The sequence below is a fragment of the Terrapene carolina genome, unplaced genomic scaffold (assembly GCF_002925995.2).
Source record: "Terrapene carolina triunguis isolate 2854851 unplaced genomic scaffold, T_m_triunguis-2.0 Scaffold740, whole genome shotgun sequence".
Lineage (NCBI taxonomy): Eukaryota > Metazoa > Chordata > Testudines > Emydidae > Terrapene > Terrapene triunguis.
This window is the reverse complement of record NW_020665091.1, coordinates 4,075,372-4,091,710: the sequence shown is the minus strand read 5'-3', so window position 1 is coordinate 4,091,710 and position 16,339 is coordinate 4,075,372. Positions and strand designations below refer to the sequence as shown.

The 16,339-nt window shown below is 50.0% G+C and overlaps 2 protein-coding genes across 2 annotated transcripts in view; one reads left to right on the top strand and one right to left on the bottom strand.

Moving 5' to 3' along the window:
• The first annotated feature begins 1,924 nt into the window (after positions 1-1,924).
• LOC112115087 (protein Wnt-4-like) lies at positions 1,925-6,277 on the top strand. Its single transcript, XM_024212056.1, has 5 exons — positions 1,925-1,989; positions 2,303-2,541; positions 4,338-4,469; positions 4,791-4,933; positions 5,810-6,277. Exons 1-5 carry the CDS (start codon positions 1,925-1,927, stop codon positions 6,275-6,277), a joined length of 1,047 nt encoding a protein of 348 aa, XP_024067824.1.
• Positions 6,278-7,321: 1,044 nt separating this feature from the next.
• ACRBP (acrosin binding protein) overlaps positions 7,322-16,339 on the bottom strand; it is a 92,655-nt gene continuing 83,637 nt past the window's right edge. Inside the window, exons 6-10 of the mRNA XM_026660253.2 lie at positions 11,191-11,323; positions 10,692-10,871; positions 10,409-10,576; positions 10,241-10,327; positions 7,322-7,635 (exon numbers count right to left, since the gene is read on the bottom strand). Coding sequence (XP_026516038.1) covers positions 7,522-7,635; positions 10,241-10,327; positions 10,409-10,576; positions 10,692-10,871; positions 11,191-11,323 — 682 coding nt within the window. The 3' untranslated portion in view covers positions 7,322-7,521. The remainder of the gene's footprint in view (positions 7,636-10,240; positions 10,328-10,408; positions 10,577-10,691; positions 10,872-11,190; positions 11,324-16,339) is intronic.

Here is a 16,339-nt window from a genome sequence, read left to right as displayed (position 1 = left end):
GAGCCAAACCCCCTTTCCTGCTTCCTTGTTGCTGGGATCTTTGTTCTTACTAGTTTTAGTGTCTTTTGAATTACCATTGAGAATCCAGCCCCACTAAAGGCTTGGGGGGGGAGAGAGAGAGCACGCGCGATACTGGGGAGGAGTCTGCACTTCACCCCTTACAGGGCAGTGAGAGTCTTTAACCCCTATGTGGGAACAACCCCCCCACACCCACACACACCCACACCCACACCCACACACAGTTGTCTCAGCTGAGCATAGCAGCCCATGCCCCACCATGGGCATTCCAGGTAGTGGGATCTTTGTGGGTCCCTAATTTTGGCCCATAGTTCTCTGCTGTCCCTGTTGGAAAGTTTTACCCACCTCTCTGATTTTCTGACACTTCAGCCCATGAGCTGCCATTCTTGTGCTGTCCCAGGCAAGGTCAGGAAGCTGTATCATGGACCCTCAGCTCACCAGGAAAAGCAGCATAACCACCCGCATTTCCTCACCTCCCCGCCCCCTGTCTGAGTTGGCAGCAGGTAAGACCAGCTTACTGGGGGCGTGCTGGAGGTTACACCCTGGAGCTGCAGATCCCAACATGTCTTTGGCCTGGGAGTTCAGTCTCGGAACAGATAAAACCAAGATTGGGAGGAGGGAAGATGAAACAGAGAGATGGAGACATGAGAGTTGGGGGCAGGGGGCTGCAAGAGGGACCCATAGTACAGAGCACTATCCAGCCCTGTTTGTATGGTGGGCAATTTCAGTAAAGCCTGTGACTAAAACACTATCTCATACGTGTGACGTGAGACCTGAGCCAGAGTCAGAGGTATAGCCAGTTGTAACTAACTACATGAGGAATTAAACCTTCCTTAGCCTACAGGAGGGTGGGCGTTTCCCAGTCCTGTTTAGGGGAAAAAACTTTCTCTCAGGATGTTCCTGCTCCCAGCACACAAGGGTTAAATTTGCCTAATCCCTCAGTGGTTCCACAGTGCAGGGTTTTTTTGGAGGGGGGCATATTTACCAACCTAGACCATGTCAGTTTGCACAAATAGCCCACCCAGGGAGAGGTATTACCCCCCCACCCCATTTCCAGGGCTGTCCCTTCACCTCAGGCTGCTGGGGGTGGGGGAGAGCTGCCAGGGAAAGAGTTAAGAGAGCCAGAAGCAGCAGCCTGAGCTGTGTCTGTTTGCTGTAGCCATGAGGGTTGCAGGACAGAAAAGAGGAATCTCTAGCCCAGAGGAGCCAGACGAGAGAAAGTCACCAAGAAAGACAGCTGGGAGGTGAAGGAGGCCCAGACCAGCACCAGCTCTCCTTGTGTGCCACTCTTGGAAACCAGCACTGGGACTCACCCTCGCTTCCCAAAGGGACTGGTGGTAGAAAAAGATGCCAGAGAACTGAATCACCATGCAAGAGTGGACTGGTGCTACTGGGACCTCACTGCATAGAGGAGCCTATTAGTTACCAATAGGGTCTCACTCTGTTCCCCTGCTGGCTTGTGGGCAACGTGATTTGCAGGGGAGAGAGAGCAAGAGTATAAAGCATTCATCCTAGGAGTGGACTTAAAGAATCTGCATGTGGAATTGTGGGTACAGGGGCTGCTTGCTGTTCATGCTGAACTCCACCATGTGAACCACCTTTTTGGGAGAGCTGTTGTGGAGCCCCTGTCCCGTGCTCCTGACCCTCCAGTGATGTCTCACAATCCCTACAGGACAGTGGCACTGTAGATGCCCCTACAGTGCTAACCTGGGAGATTTCTTTGTCCCCCAGGGCTCCCGTGCTGACAGGCACGCAGAGACAGCTCATGGTTGTTGTGGAGGGTGGGGGTACTTGCTCTCCGCAGTGCTGGACTGGGACTGCCCTGGGAGTGACTCTCTGGCACTAGGCGCTGGGGAAGAGAGAAAGGCATTTGTGCAGCTAAGGCTAAGATTTCTCCAGCGAGAAGATGGAGATTGTCCAGCTGTATGTTGTGCTGATTTCAGTGCGGCACATCTGTGCTGTGACCTGGCTGTAAGTATGGTGTGGGCTGGAGCTTGCCTGACCTAATGGTCCCCTAGGGAGGGTGAGGGACCCTAATCCCCACAAAAGAGACGATAGGCAGATCTCACAGGAAAAGGGAGGTGTAGGAGACCTCAGCACCCCAAAGAGAAGCTGGGGGATCCCCTGGGGTGGGTGGAAGTCTGATCACACGGGGAGAGGGAGTCTGAGAGTATCCCTATGGGTTCTTCTAAGAGGCTATGAAGGGGGATTTTTCCCTTTGAGCTATTAGCGTGTCCATAGCCCATCTCTGAGCGTGGCTAACTCTCTCTATCCCTCTGCGCAGGTACCTGGCAAAGCAGCCCTCCCTGCGAGGGACTCTGCGAGATTCCAGTGCCTGTGAGGGCTTGAAGGGCCTGGCGGAGGAGCAGGTGCGAATCTGCCAGCGGCAAGTGGAAGCCATGGACTCAGTGAAGCATGGAGCAGAGCTGGCCATAGAGGAGTGTCAGCACCAGTTTCACAACCGTCGATGGAATTGCTCCACTCTTCAGGGGCTACAGGTCTTTGGCAAGGTTGCCATACAAGGTCAGAGGTCAAGAGTTAGGCAGATCTAGGCAGTGCATGGAACATTTGCCATCAGTGCCCGACTACTGGGCTCATGTCCAAACCCCACCCTAATGCTCACACTAAACCTAACTTTTAAACCTTCACCCTAGCCCCAAACGAAACCTTACCACGCTTATCTTAATTCTAATAGTAAGTAGAACACTAGACTATATACACATGCTATAACTAACACTAGTACTCCGGCTAAACCACTCCCTAAGTCTACCCCTAATGTTCACCCTGACTCTAGTGGTCAATTAGACACTGATCCTAATGCTCACCTAGACTATTCATCCTAATGGTCATGCATACTATTAAACCTAATGCTCACCAAACCCGAAGGGAGCGTGCTTGTGTTTGGAAAGTAGATTCAAGTCAACTGAAAGATACAGTGACTTTGTATTGATTTTGGTGAATTGTTTCAGTTGAAACAAAAAAAGAAAACAAAATGTTTCAATATTTTGGGCTAGCTTTACAAGGGGATTTAGGCACCATTCACAAAACAGGAGGAGGAGGTGTTCCCCCTCCCCCGCAACCTTTTCACCTAATGGTTAGAGTAGTCACCTGGAATGTGGAAGACCCAGGTTCAAAATCCTGCTCAGGAGCAGGGACTTGACCCCAGCTGTCCTTCTTACCACAAAAGTATCCTGACCACCAGGGTATTCTGATGTGGGGCTTGCTCAATCTTTCCTGTTGAAGGTGTTATACTGTGGATAATTATAATTATTAAAATATAAATTATATAATTGCAAATAAAAAAATCATTAGCACAGGGACTGGAAGCCAGGTGTCCTACTTCTCAGGTGGGGGGCCTAACCACTGGGCTATAGAGTCAGTCTCACTGTCTCTCACGGTGGCCCAATGACTATTTAAGTATTTTATACACAGTGGAACAGCTTTAGTAGGAGATCTCAAGACAGCTCTACCCCAGAATAGCTTGAGCATGCACCTGGGAGCCTTCCCTTCTCTCTCCCACAGATAAGTGCCCCAACTGCTGAGCTAAATGTTATCATGAGGGGCATCGCCTACTCCTTCTGTTTGTGAACAAAGCCCTTCATTTTCTTTGCTTTTTAAAAAACGTTTACAATTTCCAAAAATGAAACAAAATGTTTTATTTAACCCAAAATGATTTTTCCCTAATTTGATTCTCCAAAAATATGTTACTGTTTCAGTTTGAGCTAACCTATTTCTTTATTTTTTTTTTTTGCAGAACTGCCAGCAAACCAAAAAATTAGTTATTTGCCTTGCTTTAGGCCTGAGAAATGAGGCTCCAAGCCATTCACTGGGGGGGTGACTCTCTAGGCTCACTGACCCCCTTAGGGCTGCAGGATGGTTCCTGCGCTCAGACTCACTGCATGCTCTCTGGTTCTCCCCCTAAAAAAATTCCCTCTGAGACTTGCATCCCCTTCCCTCCCTGCTGGGGACATGAGACCTCTGGGACTGAGGAGCCCAGAGCTGCGTGCATGCCATGTGGGATCTCCCTGGTGCCCTACCACGAGGGGCTATCCTCTCCCTGCTGTGGGATCCAAGACCTCTGAGGATGTAGCAAAACTCCCTTTAATGATTTACCAGTGTGATCTCTGTTTGAACATCTCCTTTCTGGGAGTGACACAGCATTATCACATAGCCCCTGCGTGTCTCAGGCTGCCTCCGTGTGTCTAATGCAGATGAAACTGCAACGTTTCCTCTCTCCACAAATGAACTGAAGGAGAAATTCCTTAGACAAATCTTGAAGAAATTGTTTCTTCCAAAGGCTGCTTCTGTCTCTTCTGCAGGTACACGAGAATCTGCTTTCATTCATGCCATCTCATCAGCGGGAGTGGCGTTTGCTGTGACCCGGGCCTGCAGCCGTGGGGAGCTGGAGAAGTGTGGATGTGATCGCAAGATCCATGGAGTCAGCCCAGAAGGTAACAGAAGGTGGTTGGTGCTGGAGAAAGAAGCCCCCCATTGACATGGGAAGAATTGGAAGGATGAACAGGAGCAGACAACAAAGCTTGCTACATATCCCTGGGAAGGGGACGGTGCAGAGGAGAGCGGAAAAATAAATGGGGATGGAGAGTGCCGCCACTGCATGCCCTTGGGATGAGAACAGTATAGGGAGGGTGGGGCCAGTGAGATATGAGCAGAGTGATCTTCTTTTCCCTGCTTGGGAAGCCTGAACACCTCTACATCTGCCCCCACACCTGGAGCAGCCTCTCTGCCTCATGGACTCTCTCTCTCTTCCCCAGGATTCCAGTGGTCAGGCTGCTCTGACAACCTGTCCTATGGTATTGCCTTTTCTCAAGCCTTCGTGGATAACCCTGAGCGGAGCCGTGGTGTCTCGTCCAGCCGAGCACTCATGAACCTGCACAACAATGAGGCTGGTAGGAAGGTAAGGTTGGTACCACGTGCTGGGGAACATACCCAGATGTCTGAGCACCTCGTTGGGGGCCAGAGACTGTCCCATCCCCCACTCCTTTGTCCAGATTAGAGTGGCACCCACAAACTGATTACCTCTGAGGAGAGCCCTTCCCTTCTGATTGGATCCAATTCCCTGCCTTTCCTTCAGAGTCTATCATTGCTCTGCCCCAGAGCAGAGCCTGTTCCTTATATGCCTTGGAGTGGATCCCAATTCCTCAGCTCCACCGCCCTCAGAGCACTCTTCTTTCCCTCCTACAGTCTAGAAGTGGATTCCCCTTCCTCTGCCTCTTTCTTAAAGTGAATCCATTTCCCTCACTCTGCCTTCAGGCAATTCCCCATCCCTTCACCTCTTTTGAATGAATGGATCACTTTCCCCAGCCACTGCCTCCTGAGTAGGTCCCTGACCCTCCCTCTGACTCACAGTGGATCTTGTTCCTTTCCTTTGTGGCAGAGTAGATCCCTTCTTCTACAACCTCAGAGTGGATCCCTTTCTCATTTTTGAGAAGGCCTGCTCATATCCCTGTGCGAAGGGATCGCTGTAGTTCTGGGCAGGTCCTTTCCGCCCATAGTGGATCCCTTCAGCTGATGAGTGGATCAGTTACTTGTATTTCATATTCCTGTGAGCAGCCTCCATTCATTCTCTGTTCCCTGTCACACACCTTAGAGTGACCCCTTTTCCCCAGGCCTCCCTTTCCCTGACTCTCTGTGTCACACTCCCCACGTTCAGCACCCCCTGGGTGGTAAGGAGAAGCTCCACTGTAAGCTTAAATCCACTTCTCACTGGCACCCTCAGGTGGGCTGCATGAGGCCCTCCACCTCCTGCTGACAGACGCTTTCTACTTGCCAGGCCATCCTGTCCCACATGAAGGTAGAGTGCAAGTGTCATGGAGTGTCAGGTTCCTGCGAGGTCCGCACCTGCTGGAAGGTGATGCCCCCATTCCACAAGGTGGGCAATGTCCTGAAAGAGAAATTTGAGGGGGCCACAGAGGTGCACCCCAAGCGGGTTGGTTCCCGCAAGCTCCTGGTGCCCAAGAGCTCCCGCTTCAAACCCTACACAGCTCATGACCTGGTCTACTTGGTGGCCAGCCCAGACTTCTGTGACCGGGACCCCCATAGTGGGGTCTTTGGCACCTCCGGACGCCAGTGCAACCGGACGTCCCATGGCATGGATGGCTGCGAGCTGCTGTGCTGCGGGCGAGGCTTCCACACGGCCCAGGCCGAGGTGGTGGAGAGATGCAGCTGCAAGTTCCACTGGTGCTGTTCAGTCAAGTGCAAGCAGTGCCGCCACCTTGTGGAGGTGCACACCTGCCGGTGAGGGGGAGCTGAGCTGAGCTGAGCTGGGGGGAGGGAGCAAGTGGTGGGCAAGAGTGCCAGCACCAAGAGGCGGGGAACCTTGGGGAAGACATGGGAAGGGGATGACTCAGAGAGAGGGACAGAGTTCCAGAGAGGAATATACAAATTGGGGGGGGGGGAGGGGGAGGGACGGAGACCCTTTACCACTTCAATGAAGAGGGAGCTGATTGCTCCAGAGGGGGCATCTCTGGGGGGGCTGCACAGAGGTTGCTCCCCAGTTACAGAGGGGTTTGTCTGGGATGTGGCTCAAGGGTATTTGGGTTTACTCGCTTGTGATGGCATTCTCTGAATTTTTTGGGAGGGGGCATGGGGTTGAACACACAGAGTCAAATAAACCCTTAAAATATTAGGAATAAAATTATTGTATTAGCAAAAGATGCGAGCGTGAGCTACTGTATGTGTGAAACCCTGGGTGGGCACTTCCGTGCATGCACTGGGGTGGGGGAGACTGCGCTCAGAGTCCATTCTGAAGGCTCAGGACTCCAGTGCCCTTTGCATGCAGTTAAATGAGGGGCACTGGTGAATGTGTGAATGCGCAAGGAGAACCCACTGAGAGTGCAAGAGACACTGCTGACGAAGCTAGTGTGGATGAAAGAGTACTAGGGAGCGGATCCACGTGGTTCAAAAAGAACAGCAGATAAAAGAACAGAGAAAGTGAAGCACGTTGGCTGAACAGGCTCTTTATAAACCAAAACATAATATATAGGAAACAACCCACTGGTTGTGTCCATGGCAGGAGGCCTGAGGGTAAAAGACATTGTGGGCTTTGGGCAAGGGCCATCAGGCAGGAACCTGGAAACTGGCAGAGACTCCAAGTGAATCACCCCAGGGTTGATGCCGCTCCTGTTGCTGGAGTCCCTTTTCCCAGCTGCTGACCCTTAGAGGCACCCGGGGGACAGCTGAAACTGTACAGTGCCCGGGTTGGTGTCAAATGAAATGCCAAGGTCAGGGATTCCCCAGTGAATTCTGGGGTGCTGTCATTCACACTGCTGTATGGAGCAGAGAGGAGGCTGTGGCACTTGCATGAAAGCAGGGGTGGGCACCAGACGTTATCCCTGGGGACAGAGAGACAGACAGAGGTTGGGAAAAGTTGCTTCAGGTCCTATCAAGTTTCTCCTCACTCTCTGCCTCCACAGGGTCCATTCAGTGCCCTATGCCCCCTTTTTCCTTCATCCCTGGGGTCTCCCTCTGTCCTCTCTCCTCCACTCATCCCTCAGTCAAGCTGAAGAATTTCTGGCTCCAGAGCAGCACCTCCTCCTCGCCTTTCTCTTCACTCAGCACTTGGTATGTCTCGTTCCTGCGGCAACCATGACGAAGCACCTGAGCAGATAGACAGAGAGATAGACAACCCACCCTAGAGTCAAGGGACCCAAACACCAGTCAAGGGAGTCCTGGGAGTGAAAGGAGCTGTCTCCCCGTAACATGAGCCCTGCAAGTATGAGAGCCTGTCTCTTGACCAATGGAGGGTCGGGAAGAGAAGGCCCTGTCCCTAGGTCACTGCAGGGTGGAGACCCTGGGTGAGGAGAACCAATCAAAGGTGGCAGAGGGGCAATCCCTGATGGAAAATGTGGCTGGGCTGCACTAGGTTGGTGACCTAGGATTTATTTATTTTTCTCTCGTTTTGTTCTCCATAATTTCAGATTTAATTAAAAATAACTTTTTGAAGGTTAAGGGCCTGAGATATACACGAGGTTAGACTAGATGATCTAATAGTCCCTTCTGGCTTAAACTCTACAAATCTATGACATAAGTTTCTAGCCCTGATGGTTGTGAAGAAAACCTTCAAAATATGAACTCATGACATCTGCCTGAATCTGAAGACAGCTTGGAACAAGGGCTCTGAGAAGCTTAACTCTGCCACGTTTATTTCAGTGGGTGCTAACTCACATGTCCAATTATGCTGATTTAAAACGTCAGCACTGTTATCTCAGAGACAAGCTGGGTGAGGTATATCTGTTAGCAATGTTGGTCCCAGGATATTAGAGCGACAAGGTATCTGTTTTACATCTAATTACAGCTGTGAATAAGGAAGGAAGGAGGAGGATCAATTTATGGAATTTTGCATAATCTACTGTGAGTGACCTTTGAGTTTGTGCCTCTAGTGCATGGTGCCTGGAAGATACACAACTTTTCTGCCCCCAGTCTGTGAAGCCAAAGGTCTTAGAGAAGGAGTGGAGCCTGGGGGGGGGGGGGGAGGTCTAGTTGACTCTGGTGGTGGGTATGGGGTGTGATAAATAAAGTAGTGGGATAGCTTCCTTTGATGGACACCCAGCCAGCCGGTTAGCTGTAAAATCCCTCTTGGTAGCTGTTCTTTACTTGCTTTACCTCTAAAGGGTTAAAAAGTACCCCAGGTAAAGAGGAAAAAAAAGTGGGCACCTGACCAAAAGAGCCAATGAGAAGGCTAGAACTTTTTAAAATGAGGAAAGAAACTTTCCCTTTATCTGTTGTTCTCTGGGCTGCAGGGACAGAACAAGGAGCAATGGTCTCAAGTTGCAGTGGGGGAGGTCGAGGTTGAATATTAGGAAACACTTTCACTAGGAGGGTGGTGAAGCACTGGAATGGGTTACCTAGGGAGGTGGTGGAATCTCCTTCCTTAGAGGTTTTTAAGGCCTGGCTTGACAAAGCCCCTGCTGGGATGATTTAGTTGGTGTTAGTCCTGCTTTGAGCAGGGGGTTGGACTAGATGACCTCCTGAGGTCTCTTCCAACCCTAATATTCTATGATTCTATGACAGAGCAGCAATGCTGTAAGCAAGAATGCTGTGTAAGGTTTGAACCAGGTATGAAAAATTATCTTCCATACCTAGAAGGAATCCATTGGATAGGGTACGTTTAGATAAATGCAATCAGGTTTATTCTTTATTTTGGATTGTGGATCTCCTCTGTGCTAAACCCAGATGCTTTTGTTTGCTTGTAACCTTTAAGCTGAACCCCTAATAAAGCCATTTTGGGTGCTTGATTTTTGGAATTGCTCTTTTAAAATCTAGCAAAAGCCCAAGTTCCAGATGTATTTTCTTTCTTTTTGTTTTTAATAAAAAATTACCTTTTTAAAGAACAGGACTGGACCTCCTAAGAGGTTTGTGCACATGTTGTTTAATTAGCTTGTAGCCACAGCTAATTTCCTTCGTTTTCTTTCTCAGCTCTTCCTCCGGGGGTGTGTGTGTGTGTGTGAGAGTGAAAGGGCTTAAGGATACCCCACAGGGAGGAATTCCCAAGTGCTCCTTCCTGCGTTCAAAGGGGTTTTTTTGCATTTGGGTGGTGGCAGCATTTACCAAGCCAAGGTCAGAGAAAAGCTGTAACCTTGGGAATTTAATACAAGCCTGGAGCGGCCAGTATTAATTTTTAAAATCCTTGCAGGCCCCTACCTTCTGCACTCAGAGTGGGGATTCAGCCTTGACATGGGGTCAGGTGGATTTCTCTTTGACCTTAGTGGTTGGTGCACCTTCCTCTGCTGCTTTCTCCCCACTGGCACCATTGCATCGATTACACTCGGATTTTTCTTCAAAATCATAAAGACTAGAAAAACTTTTTGATGGACATTTAAATTTAAATTTTATCACATGAGTCCAAGGCACATGGTATGTGCCTGGTTCTAGGTATAACCAAATCCCACTGAGGAGTCAAGCCCGAAGAGTCTAGCAGAGGATGTCTGATCATGTTTTGAACATCTGCACCATCTACTACAAGTGGCATCTCTTTTTGGAAACCCAAGTGGGTGAAGCTTGATTTGTGGGTAGAGCTTAGGAGAGTACCACCACACACACCCCACCCCAATTCAAGTCCTGCAGGAGGGGAAAATCCTGGGGCAGGGAAGGGGCAGGACAGAGCCAAGAGATGGGAAACTGGAGTTGGGAGGGCTGCCATTCTGGACTGTGAATGGTCAGTGTGGAGCTGGGTAGATCCCTGGGGAGTGGGGCTGCTCCTCACCTTCTGGCTGCTGAGGCTGCGCTGTAGGCACTGGTGACTCTTGAATGCACAGTAATTAGGGTGCTGAACTCTATCTGAGTCACAGATCTGGGGAGAGAGCAGTGACATGTTAGAGAGAAAATAGAGGTGAGGAGGAGGGATGAGTGGACAGTGGGATTCGGCACTTACTTTGTTTGGGAAGTCTCCTCCTTGGAAGAAAGCATATTCCACTTGCAGCCAAAGGATCACGCGGGGGTCATCACAGCCATGCGTGGCCAGGCGGCCACACCAATAATCTGCACGCAGCCCTCCGTACACCTCCATCCCATAATACCCCATTGCCTCCAGGGAACCAACCTGCCAACAGAGGAGAGGATTAGAGACAGGCAAGCGTCCTTACTGCAATGCCCCGGTTATGCCTAATCCAAGACCTGCCTCAGAGCCTTGGGTACAAGCGGAGCTGGGTCTGTACCTTATTGCCCACAGCCTGATACTGGGCAGAGATCTCAGGGTTGATGTAGGTAGTGAAGGTGCCAACATTGCAGTGAACACGTCTCAGATCTGACACCCCATGGCACTGCTCCCTCTTCAGTGAGCAGAAGGCACAGTCAGGGCATAGATCCATGTGGTGCCTTCCAAGACTATCGCACACCTAGAGAGGAAGAAAATGGCAAGGTGAAGGGGCTGTTGTGGACTGAGTGGGGCAGGGAGGGAGGGCATGGGGAGACTGAGAGCTGGTCTCAAAGGCCTCCCATGCTCTTGGACCAGACTCTGTGTGTAGGTCCCATCTAATTTATAATCTAGCCACTCCAGCCCCAACCTCTTCCAACAGGAGGGACTGTAGAGAGCAGAGCCAGAGCACTGGCTATTTGGGGAGTTCTCATATACTCCTGTACCAGATGCTACAGTCAGGAAGAACTGCTAAGAGGGATTAGGGAGTGTTGCCACGGAGGCTAAATAGTGATTCTTACCGAATCCCCAAATCCAAGGGTTCTTGCCTCCATTCGCTTCCAAGCCTGGGTAATGGCTGATGATAGGCAGATCCCCTCCAGCATTGCATAGCAGAGAATCACCAGAGCCTCATCCCTCTCCAGAGCTAAGAGGCTAATGCAGAGTAAGAAACAGAGAAAGGAACAGCAAGTCAATATCTGGGATCTGTAGTTTCCTGCTGGTTCTTTAAGGGATGAGCGGAGAGTGCTACACTGGCTCATAGTCCAGAAGTTCTGTGTGTTTGTATGAGTGGCAGGCATGTGTGCAGTGTTTGTATGTGTATGTGTAATATGTATGTGTATTAGTGTATATTTATCAATATGTGAAGGGGAATTTGTACAATGAATAGCATTACTGAGAGTTATCAGGTGGCACTACTGCAGTTCTTGCTAGTTTTGTTTATTTGAAGATATAGGAATTAGATCTTGGAGAACTGCTTATTGTCAGCTGTGGTGACACACAACACAACAGTGCACTGGACAAGGAAGTTTCATGCATTTTTAGTGTGCACATAATTGTGTGTGTGTGTGTGTGTGTGTGTGTGTGTGTGTGTGAGGAGCTCAGTAGGCATGGGCCCAAGAGTAGGTGTGTGAGGAACTCACTGTGCACACTCATAAGGGTATTTTTGTGGGCATGAGAAGGCCTCAGCCATGCATGTACAAGAGTATAGGTGCAAGAAACTCTCCAGGTATGTGCACAAGGTTGTGGTTGTGCAGCTGTATAATGAGCTCTCCAAAGGTGTGGGTGAGGCACTCACAGTATGTGTATGTGCATGAGAGTGTTACCAGACCACAGTGAACTGGTCCTATATCTAAACAAATCCTACTTAATAACAGCAGACAACCACCTACTACAAACCCTCTACAGATAACCCAGGAAAGAGATCTGGAGACAAAATTCAAAAGAAAAACATGAGACCGCCCTGAAAACTTCAAAAACCTAATGAATGCACATCAAACACACACTCTGGCCAAATAGCAAATGACATTAACATTGCCACAAAAGACTCTCTCAGAGTCTTTACCAGACCAGCACAGCATCCCTAATCACACAACCACACAATCCTAACCACACAAAACAGGACTGCCACTCCAAGAGAAAGCAAAATGATTTCACAGAAGCTGCCATATACTCAGGAATAAAGTGAGAAACTCTCCAACTTAAAACACAGAGAGGTACATGTCACTGACCTATGCACAGCTTGCCACAGCTCACTGATGTACAACAAATCAGTGCTCCAGCAAAAAAACTGGAGCACCAGACGGAAAAATTCACACAGACTGAAGATATGATGGACACCAAATGCTTCTGGCAAATCTGGAAAAAATTTAAGCCAGCTAAAGAAAAAAAACCCCATCTATTCAGAATAGTAGAATCTGGACAGAACACTTCTGGGACCTATACAAAGGTATCCAACACCTGAAAACACATTGAAACAATTTGCCTCAACCCATCCGGGTTCGTTAGTTAATTAACCTAACCATTCAGTCTGGACACTTCCCTGAGATATGGTCAATGGACAAGCTACCTGAATACAAAAGCGGAGATCCCTCAACCTAAACAAATATAAAGGGCTCTGTTTGAGCAGCAACAGTTGGCTAGCTATTCTGTAGTATCGTCAGCAACAGAATAATGCATTACCTGACCAGTCACAACATAGTTCAGGCATGCCAAACTGTTTTTCCTTGAGAAATGAACTATAGGCCACATTATAACCTTACAGGTGCTATCATGGTTACAAGGAGAGCAGTGCCTTACACCCCTTTCCAGTCCCTCTTAAGTGTGCCTCTCACGTGACAGTTTTTACTGCCTTCATCCCTGTCTGTGTGGAACTCCGCCATTTTACCTCTTTTAGACTGATGTCTGGTTGCAGCCCCTGTTTACCACCTGTGATATCTTGACAGGCCTAGCTGTATTTGGTACTTGGAAGAAACATCCTTCTGGGCTTGTGACCAGCAGCAGACTGAAGTGACTCAAAACAGTTTCTTCAAAACAAATGCATTGTTTATTCACCCAAAGGTACATTGCAACCAGAGAAGAGAGTTAAAACAACCAAAGGCATACAGACCTGGCTCTCGCCTAAAATTTATAATTTCCCTCAAGCTTAGTCAAGCCCAGCTGCCTCAGACCCATCCTGCAGGGCCTGTGTCTCAGTCCCTCTACTCTCTGCAAACAATTCCCTGATGGCTGAACTTCCCTCTCCCTCTCTAGAGAGTTAACTGTCTAGTCTCCTTTTGACCTTAGGCCTTCAGCCTTGTCAAATCAGCTATGGTAATTTTGACTGGTGGCTGGAAATAGCATCTTCCCAATTAGTGGCCCAGCCATTGTTCTCTTAACTCCCTTGAATTTGCTTACCCAGAGGTGTCTTATCTCTGTCCATTCTCTTGTTTCCTGCTTGTTCTTCCTAACAGCCCCTTTTGATTTAACTCCCTGTAGTCAGATAGAATAATATATGCAGTGGGGGATAAATCGTCGGTAATACCCCACCACACCTAGGAACGCCCGGACTTGTTTCTTGCGACTTGGTCGGGGCCAATTTTGGATGGCCTCTAACTTGTTCACTTGGGGTTTTACCAAACCTTTACCCACAATGTAGCCAAGATATTTGGCCTCTGTAAACCCTACAGCACACTTGGCAGGGTTTGCTGTAAGGCCAGCTCGCCTGAAGGTATCGAGGACTGCCTCCACCTTCTCCAGGTGGGTTTCCCAGTCTGGGGTATGAATGACCACATCGTCCAAGTAGGCAGCAGCATAACTGTTATGCGGGTGTAATAGCTTGTCCATGAGGCGCTGGAAGGTAGCTGGGGCCCCATGTAGTCCAAAAGGGAGGACAGTATATTGAAAAAGACCCTCTGGTGTAGAGAACGCAGTCTTTTCCTTTGCGTCTTCTGCAAGGGGAATCTGCCAGTACCCCTTTGTCAAGTCTAGGGTAGTCAAGTACCGGGCATTACCCAGATGGTCCACTAGCTCATCTATGCGAGGTATGGGGTACGCGTCGAACTGGGATACTTCGTTTAGTCGCCGGAAGTCATTGCAAAATCTTGTGGTGCCATCAGGTTTGGGCACCTGCACGATTGGGCTGGACCACTGACTGTGTGATTCTTCGATGATCCCCAACGCCAGCATTTTTTTTACTTCTGCTTTTATTTCCTCCCTTTTTGCTGCTGGCACCCGATAGGGCCTCACTGTTACTCTGGCCCCAGGGTTCGTGACGATGTGGTGATATGTCTCAGTTGTTCGACCTGGTTTTGTCGAGAACACATCTTGGTTCCGGAAGATCATCTCAGACACCTCATTCTTCTGGTCTGGTGTTAAATTGGGAGACACTCTCACCTGTTTGGAAGGCTTGTTTTCCTGGGTTAGGTCTTTTTGGACTGTTGTGCATGCCTCCTTCCTAATGTTGTCATACCTTGGATCTTCTGCCTGCTCCTGTCCAAAATTTCCTCTCCCGGGGCTAATCTGCCCAAGATCTAGGGGCCCAGTCTCTGTTGCCTCTACTGGTTCAGAAGCATTAGGGTGGGGGTCAGACTCAGGTGCTTCTTTCTCCTGCGTGGCCTCCTTTTCAGCTGCGCGGGTCCGCCTACCTACCTCTGGCTTTTGGTCAGTATTCGGGTTCCCAAGGCCTTAGCTGCCCTTCTTTCCCTTTTTGTCTTTCTACCCTGTCTGGGAGTGGAGAACAAATCTGGGGATATTTCAGAGAAGATTGGGGGTTGACAATCTGCTGTGGATGCTTCACCAATTTTTGGGTCCCCATCTTTCTCCAATCCCCCTACTGGGAGTAAGTTTACAAACCCTGGGAAGTCCCTCCCTATGAGCACCGGGTATGGGAGTTTAGGGACTACACCTGCTGCTACCTCAGTAGTGTTCCCTTGGATCTCGATTTTTATTGGGATGGTGGGGTAGTAGCTACCTGTCCCATGGACACGTTATCCCTGTACGTTTAGCCTGTAGCAGCTGACTACGCTTCACGAGCTTCCCTGAGATAAGCGTGATAGCACTCCCCGAATCAACCAGTGCCGTGGTCCCTACCCCATTTAGTTTCACTGGTCTGGTATACATATGTGGGGTTAGTGAGACCCCCACAAGGTGGATTAGGGAGCATGGATCTGCCCAGTTCCCCAGGTTACACTGCATAGGCTCCTCAGCATTGGGACACTGTACAGCTATGTGTCCCCACTCCCCGCAGGCATAACATCTGTATGGAGCCCTAGGCGTTCCCCGGTCTCTTGGTTTGGGCAGTCTAAGATCATGATCCTCTTCTCCCTCAGTGCTCCGACTCTTTGTGGCCTCTGATGGGCCTTCAGCCTCTCTCTTTTTCCATCTGGGCCCTCCTGGTGGCCCAATCACCCGAACTTTAGGGCTTGGTGCTGCTAGTTTAACCCGGGGTGCCTCTTCCTTAACTGGTCAGGTCAGCTCCCTCGCTGTCCTTCGCCCCTCTACCAGGGCGACAACCTCGTCATAGGTGGAGGGTTCGTTCTGGCTTACCCAGGCATGAAGGTCTGGTGGTAGTCCCCTCATGTATTGGTCAATGACCAGAACCGCTAGTATCTCTTCCGGACTCCGGGACTCTGTTTGCAACCACTTTCGTGCGAGATGGATGAGGTCATACAATTGGGACCGCGGGGTTTTGTCTTCCTGGTACCTCCAACCGTGATACTGCTGGGCCCGCACTGTTGTCGTTACCCCAGATCTGGCCAGGATCTCTGCTTTCAGCTGGGGGTAGTCTGCCGCAGCCTCTTCAGGCAGATCATGGTAGGCCTTCTGGTAGGGTTACCATTCGTCCGGATTTCCCCGGACATGTCCGGATTTTAGAGCTAAAAATAGCGTCCGGGGGGAATTTCTAAATGTCCGGACTTCCCCCCGGGCTCCGACAGCCAGAGACAGCCCCTCCTTCCCCCTGCAGCAGAGATCGCTCCCTCCCTGCATTTGCAGATCACCAGCCGGCCGTTCGCACCGGCAGTCTGGAGCTCCTCCCCCTGCTCCTTCTCCCCGGCAAGCTGGTCTGAGCGGCAAAGTAAGGAGGCCAGGGGGTCAGAGAAGGGGCAGGGAGGTTCTGGAGGGAGCAGTCAAGAGACGGGGGAGGGGTTGGGCGTTCGGGGGGGGCTTTCTGGGGGTGGGGGGGTGGATAAG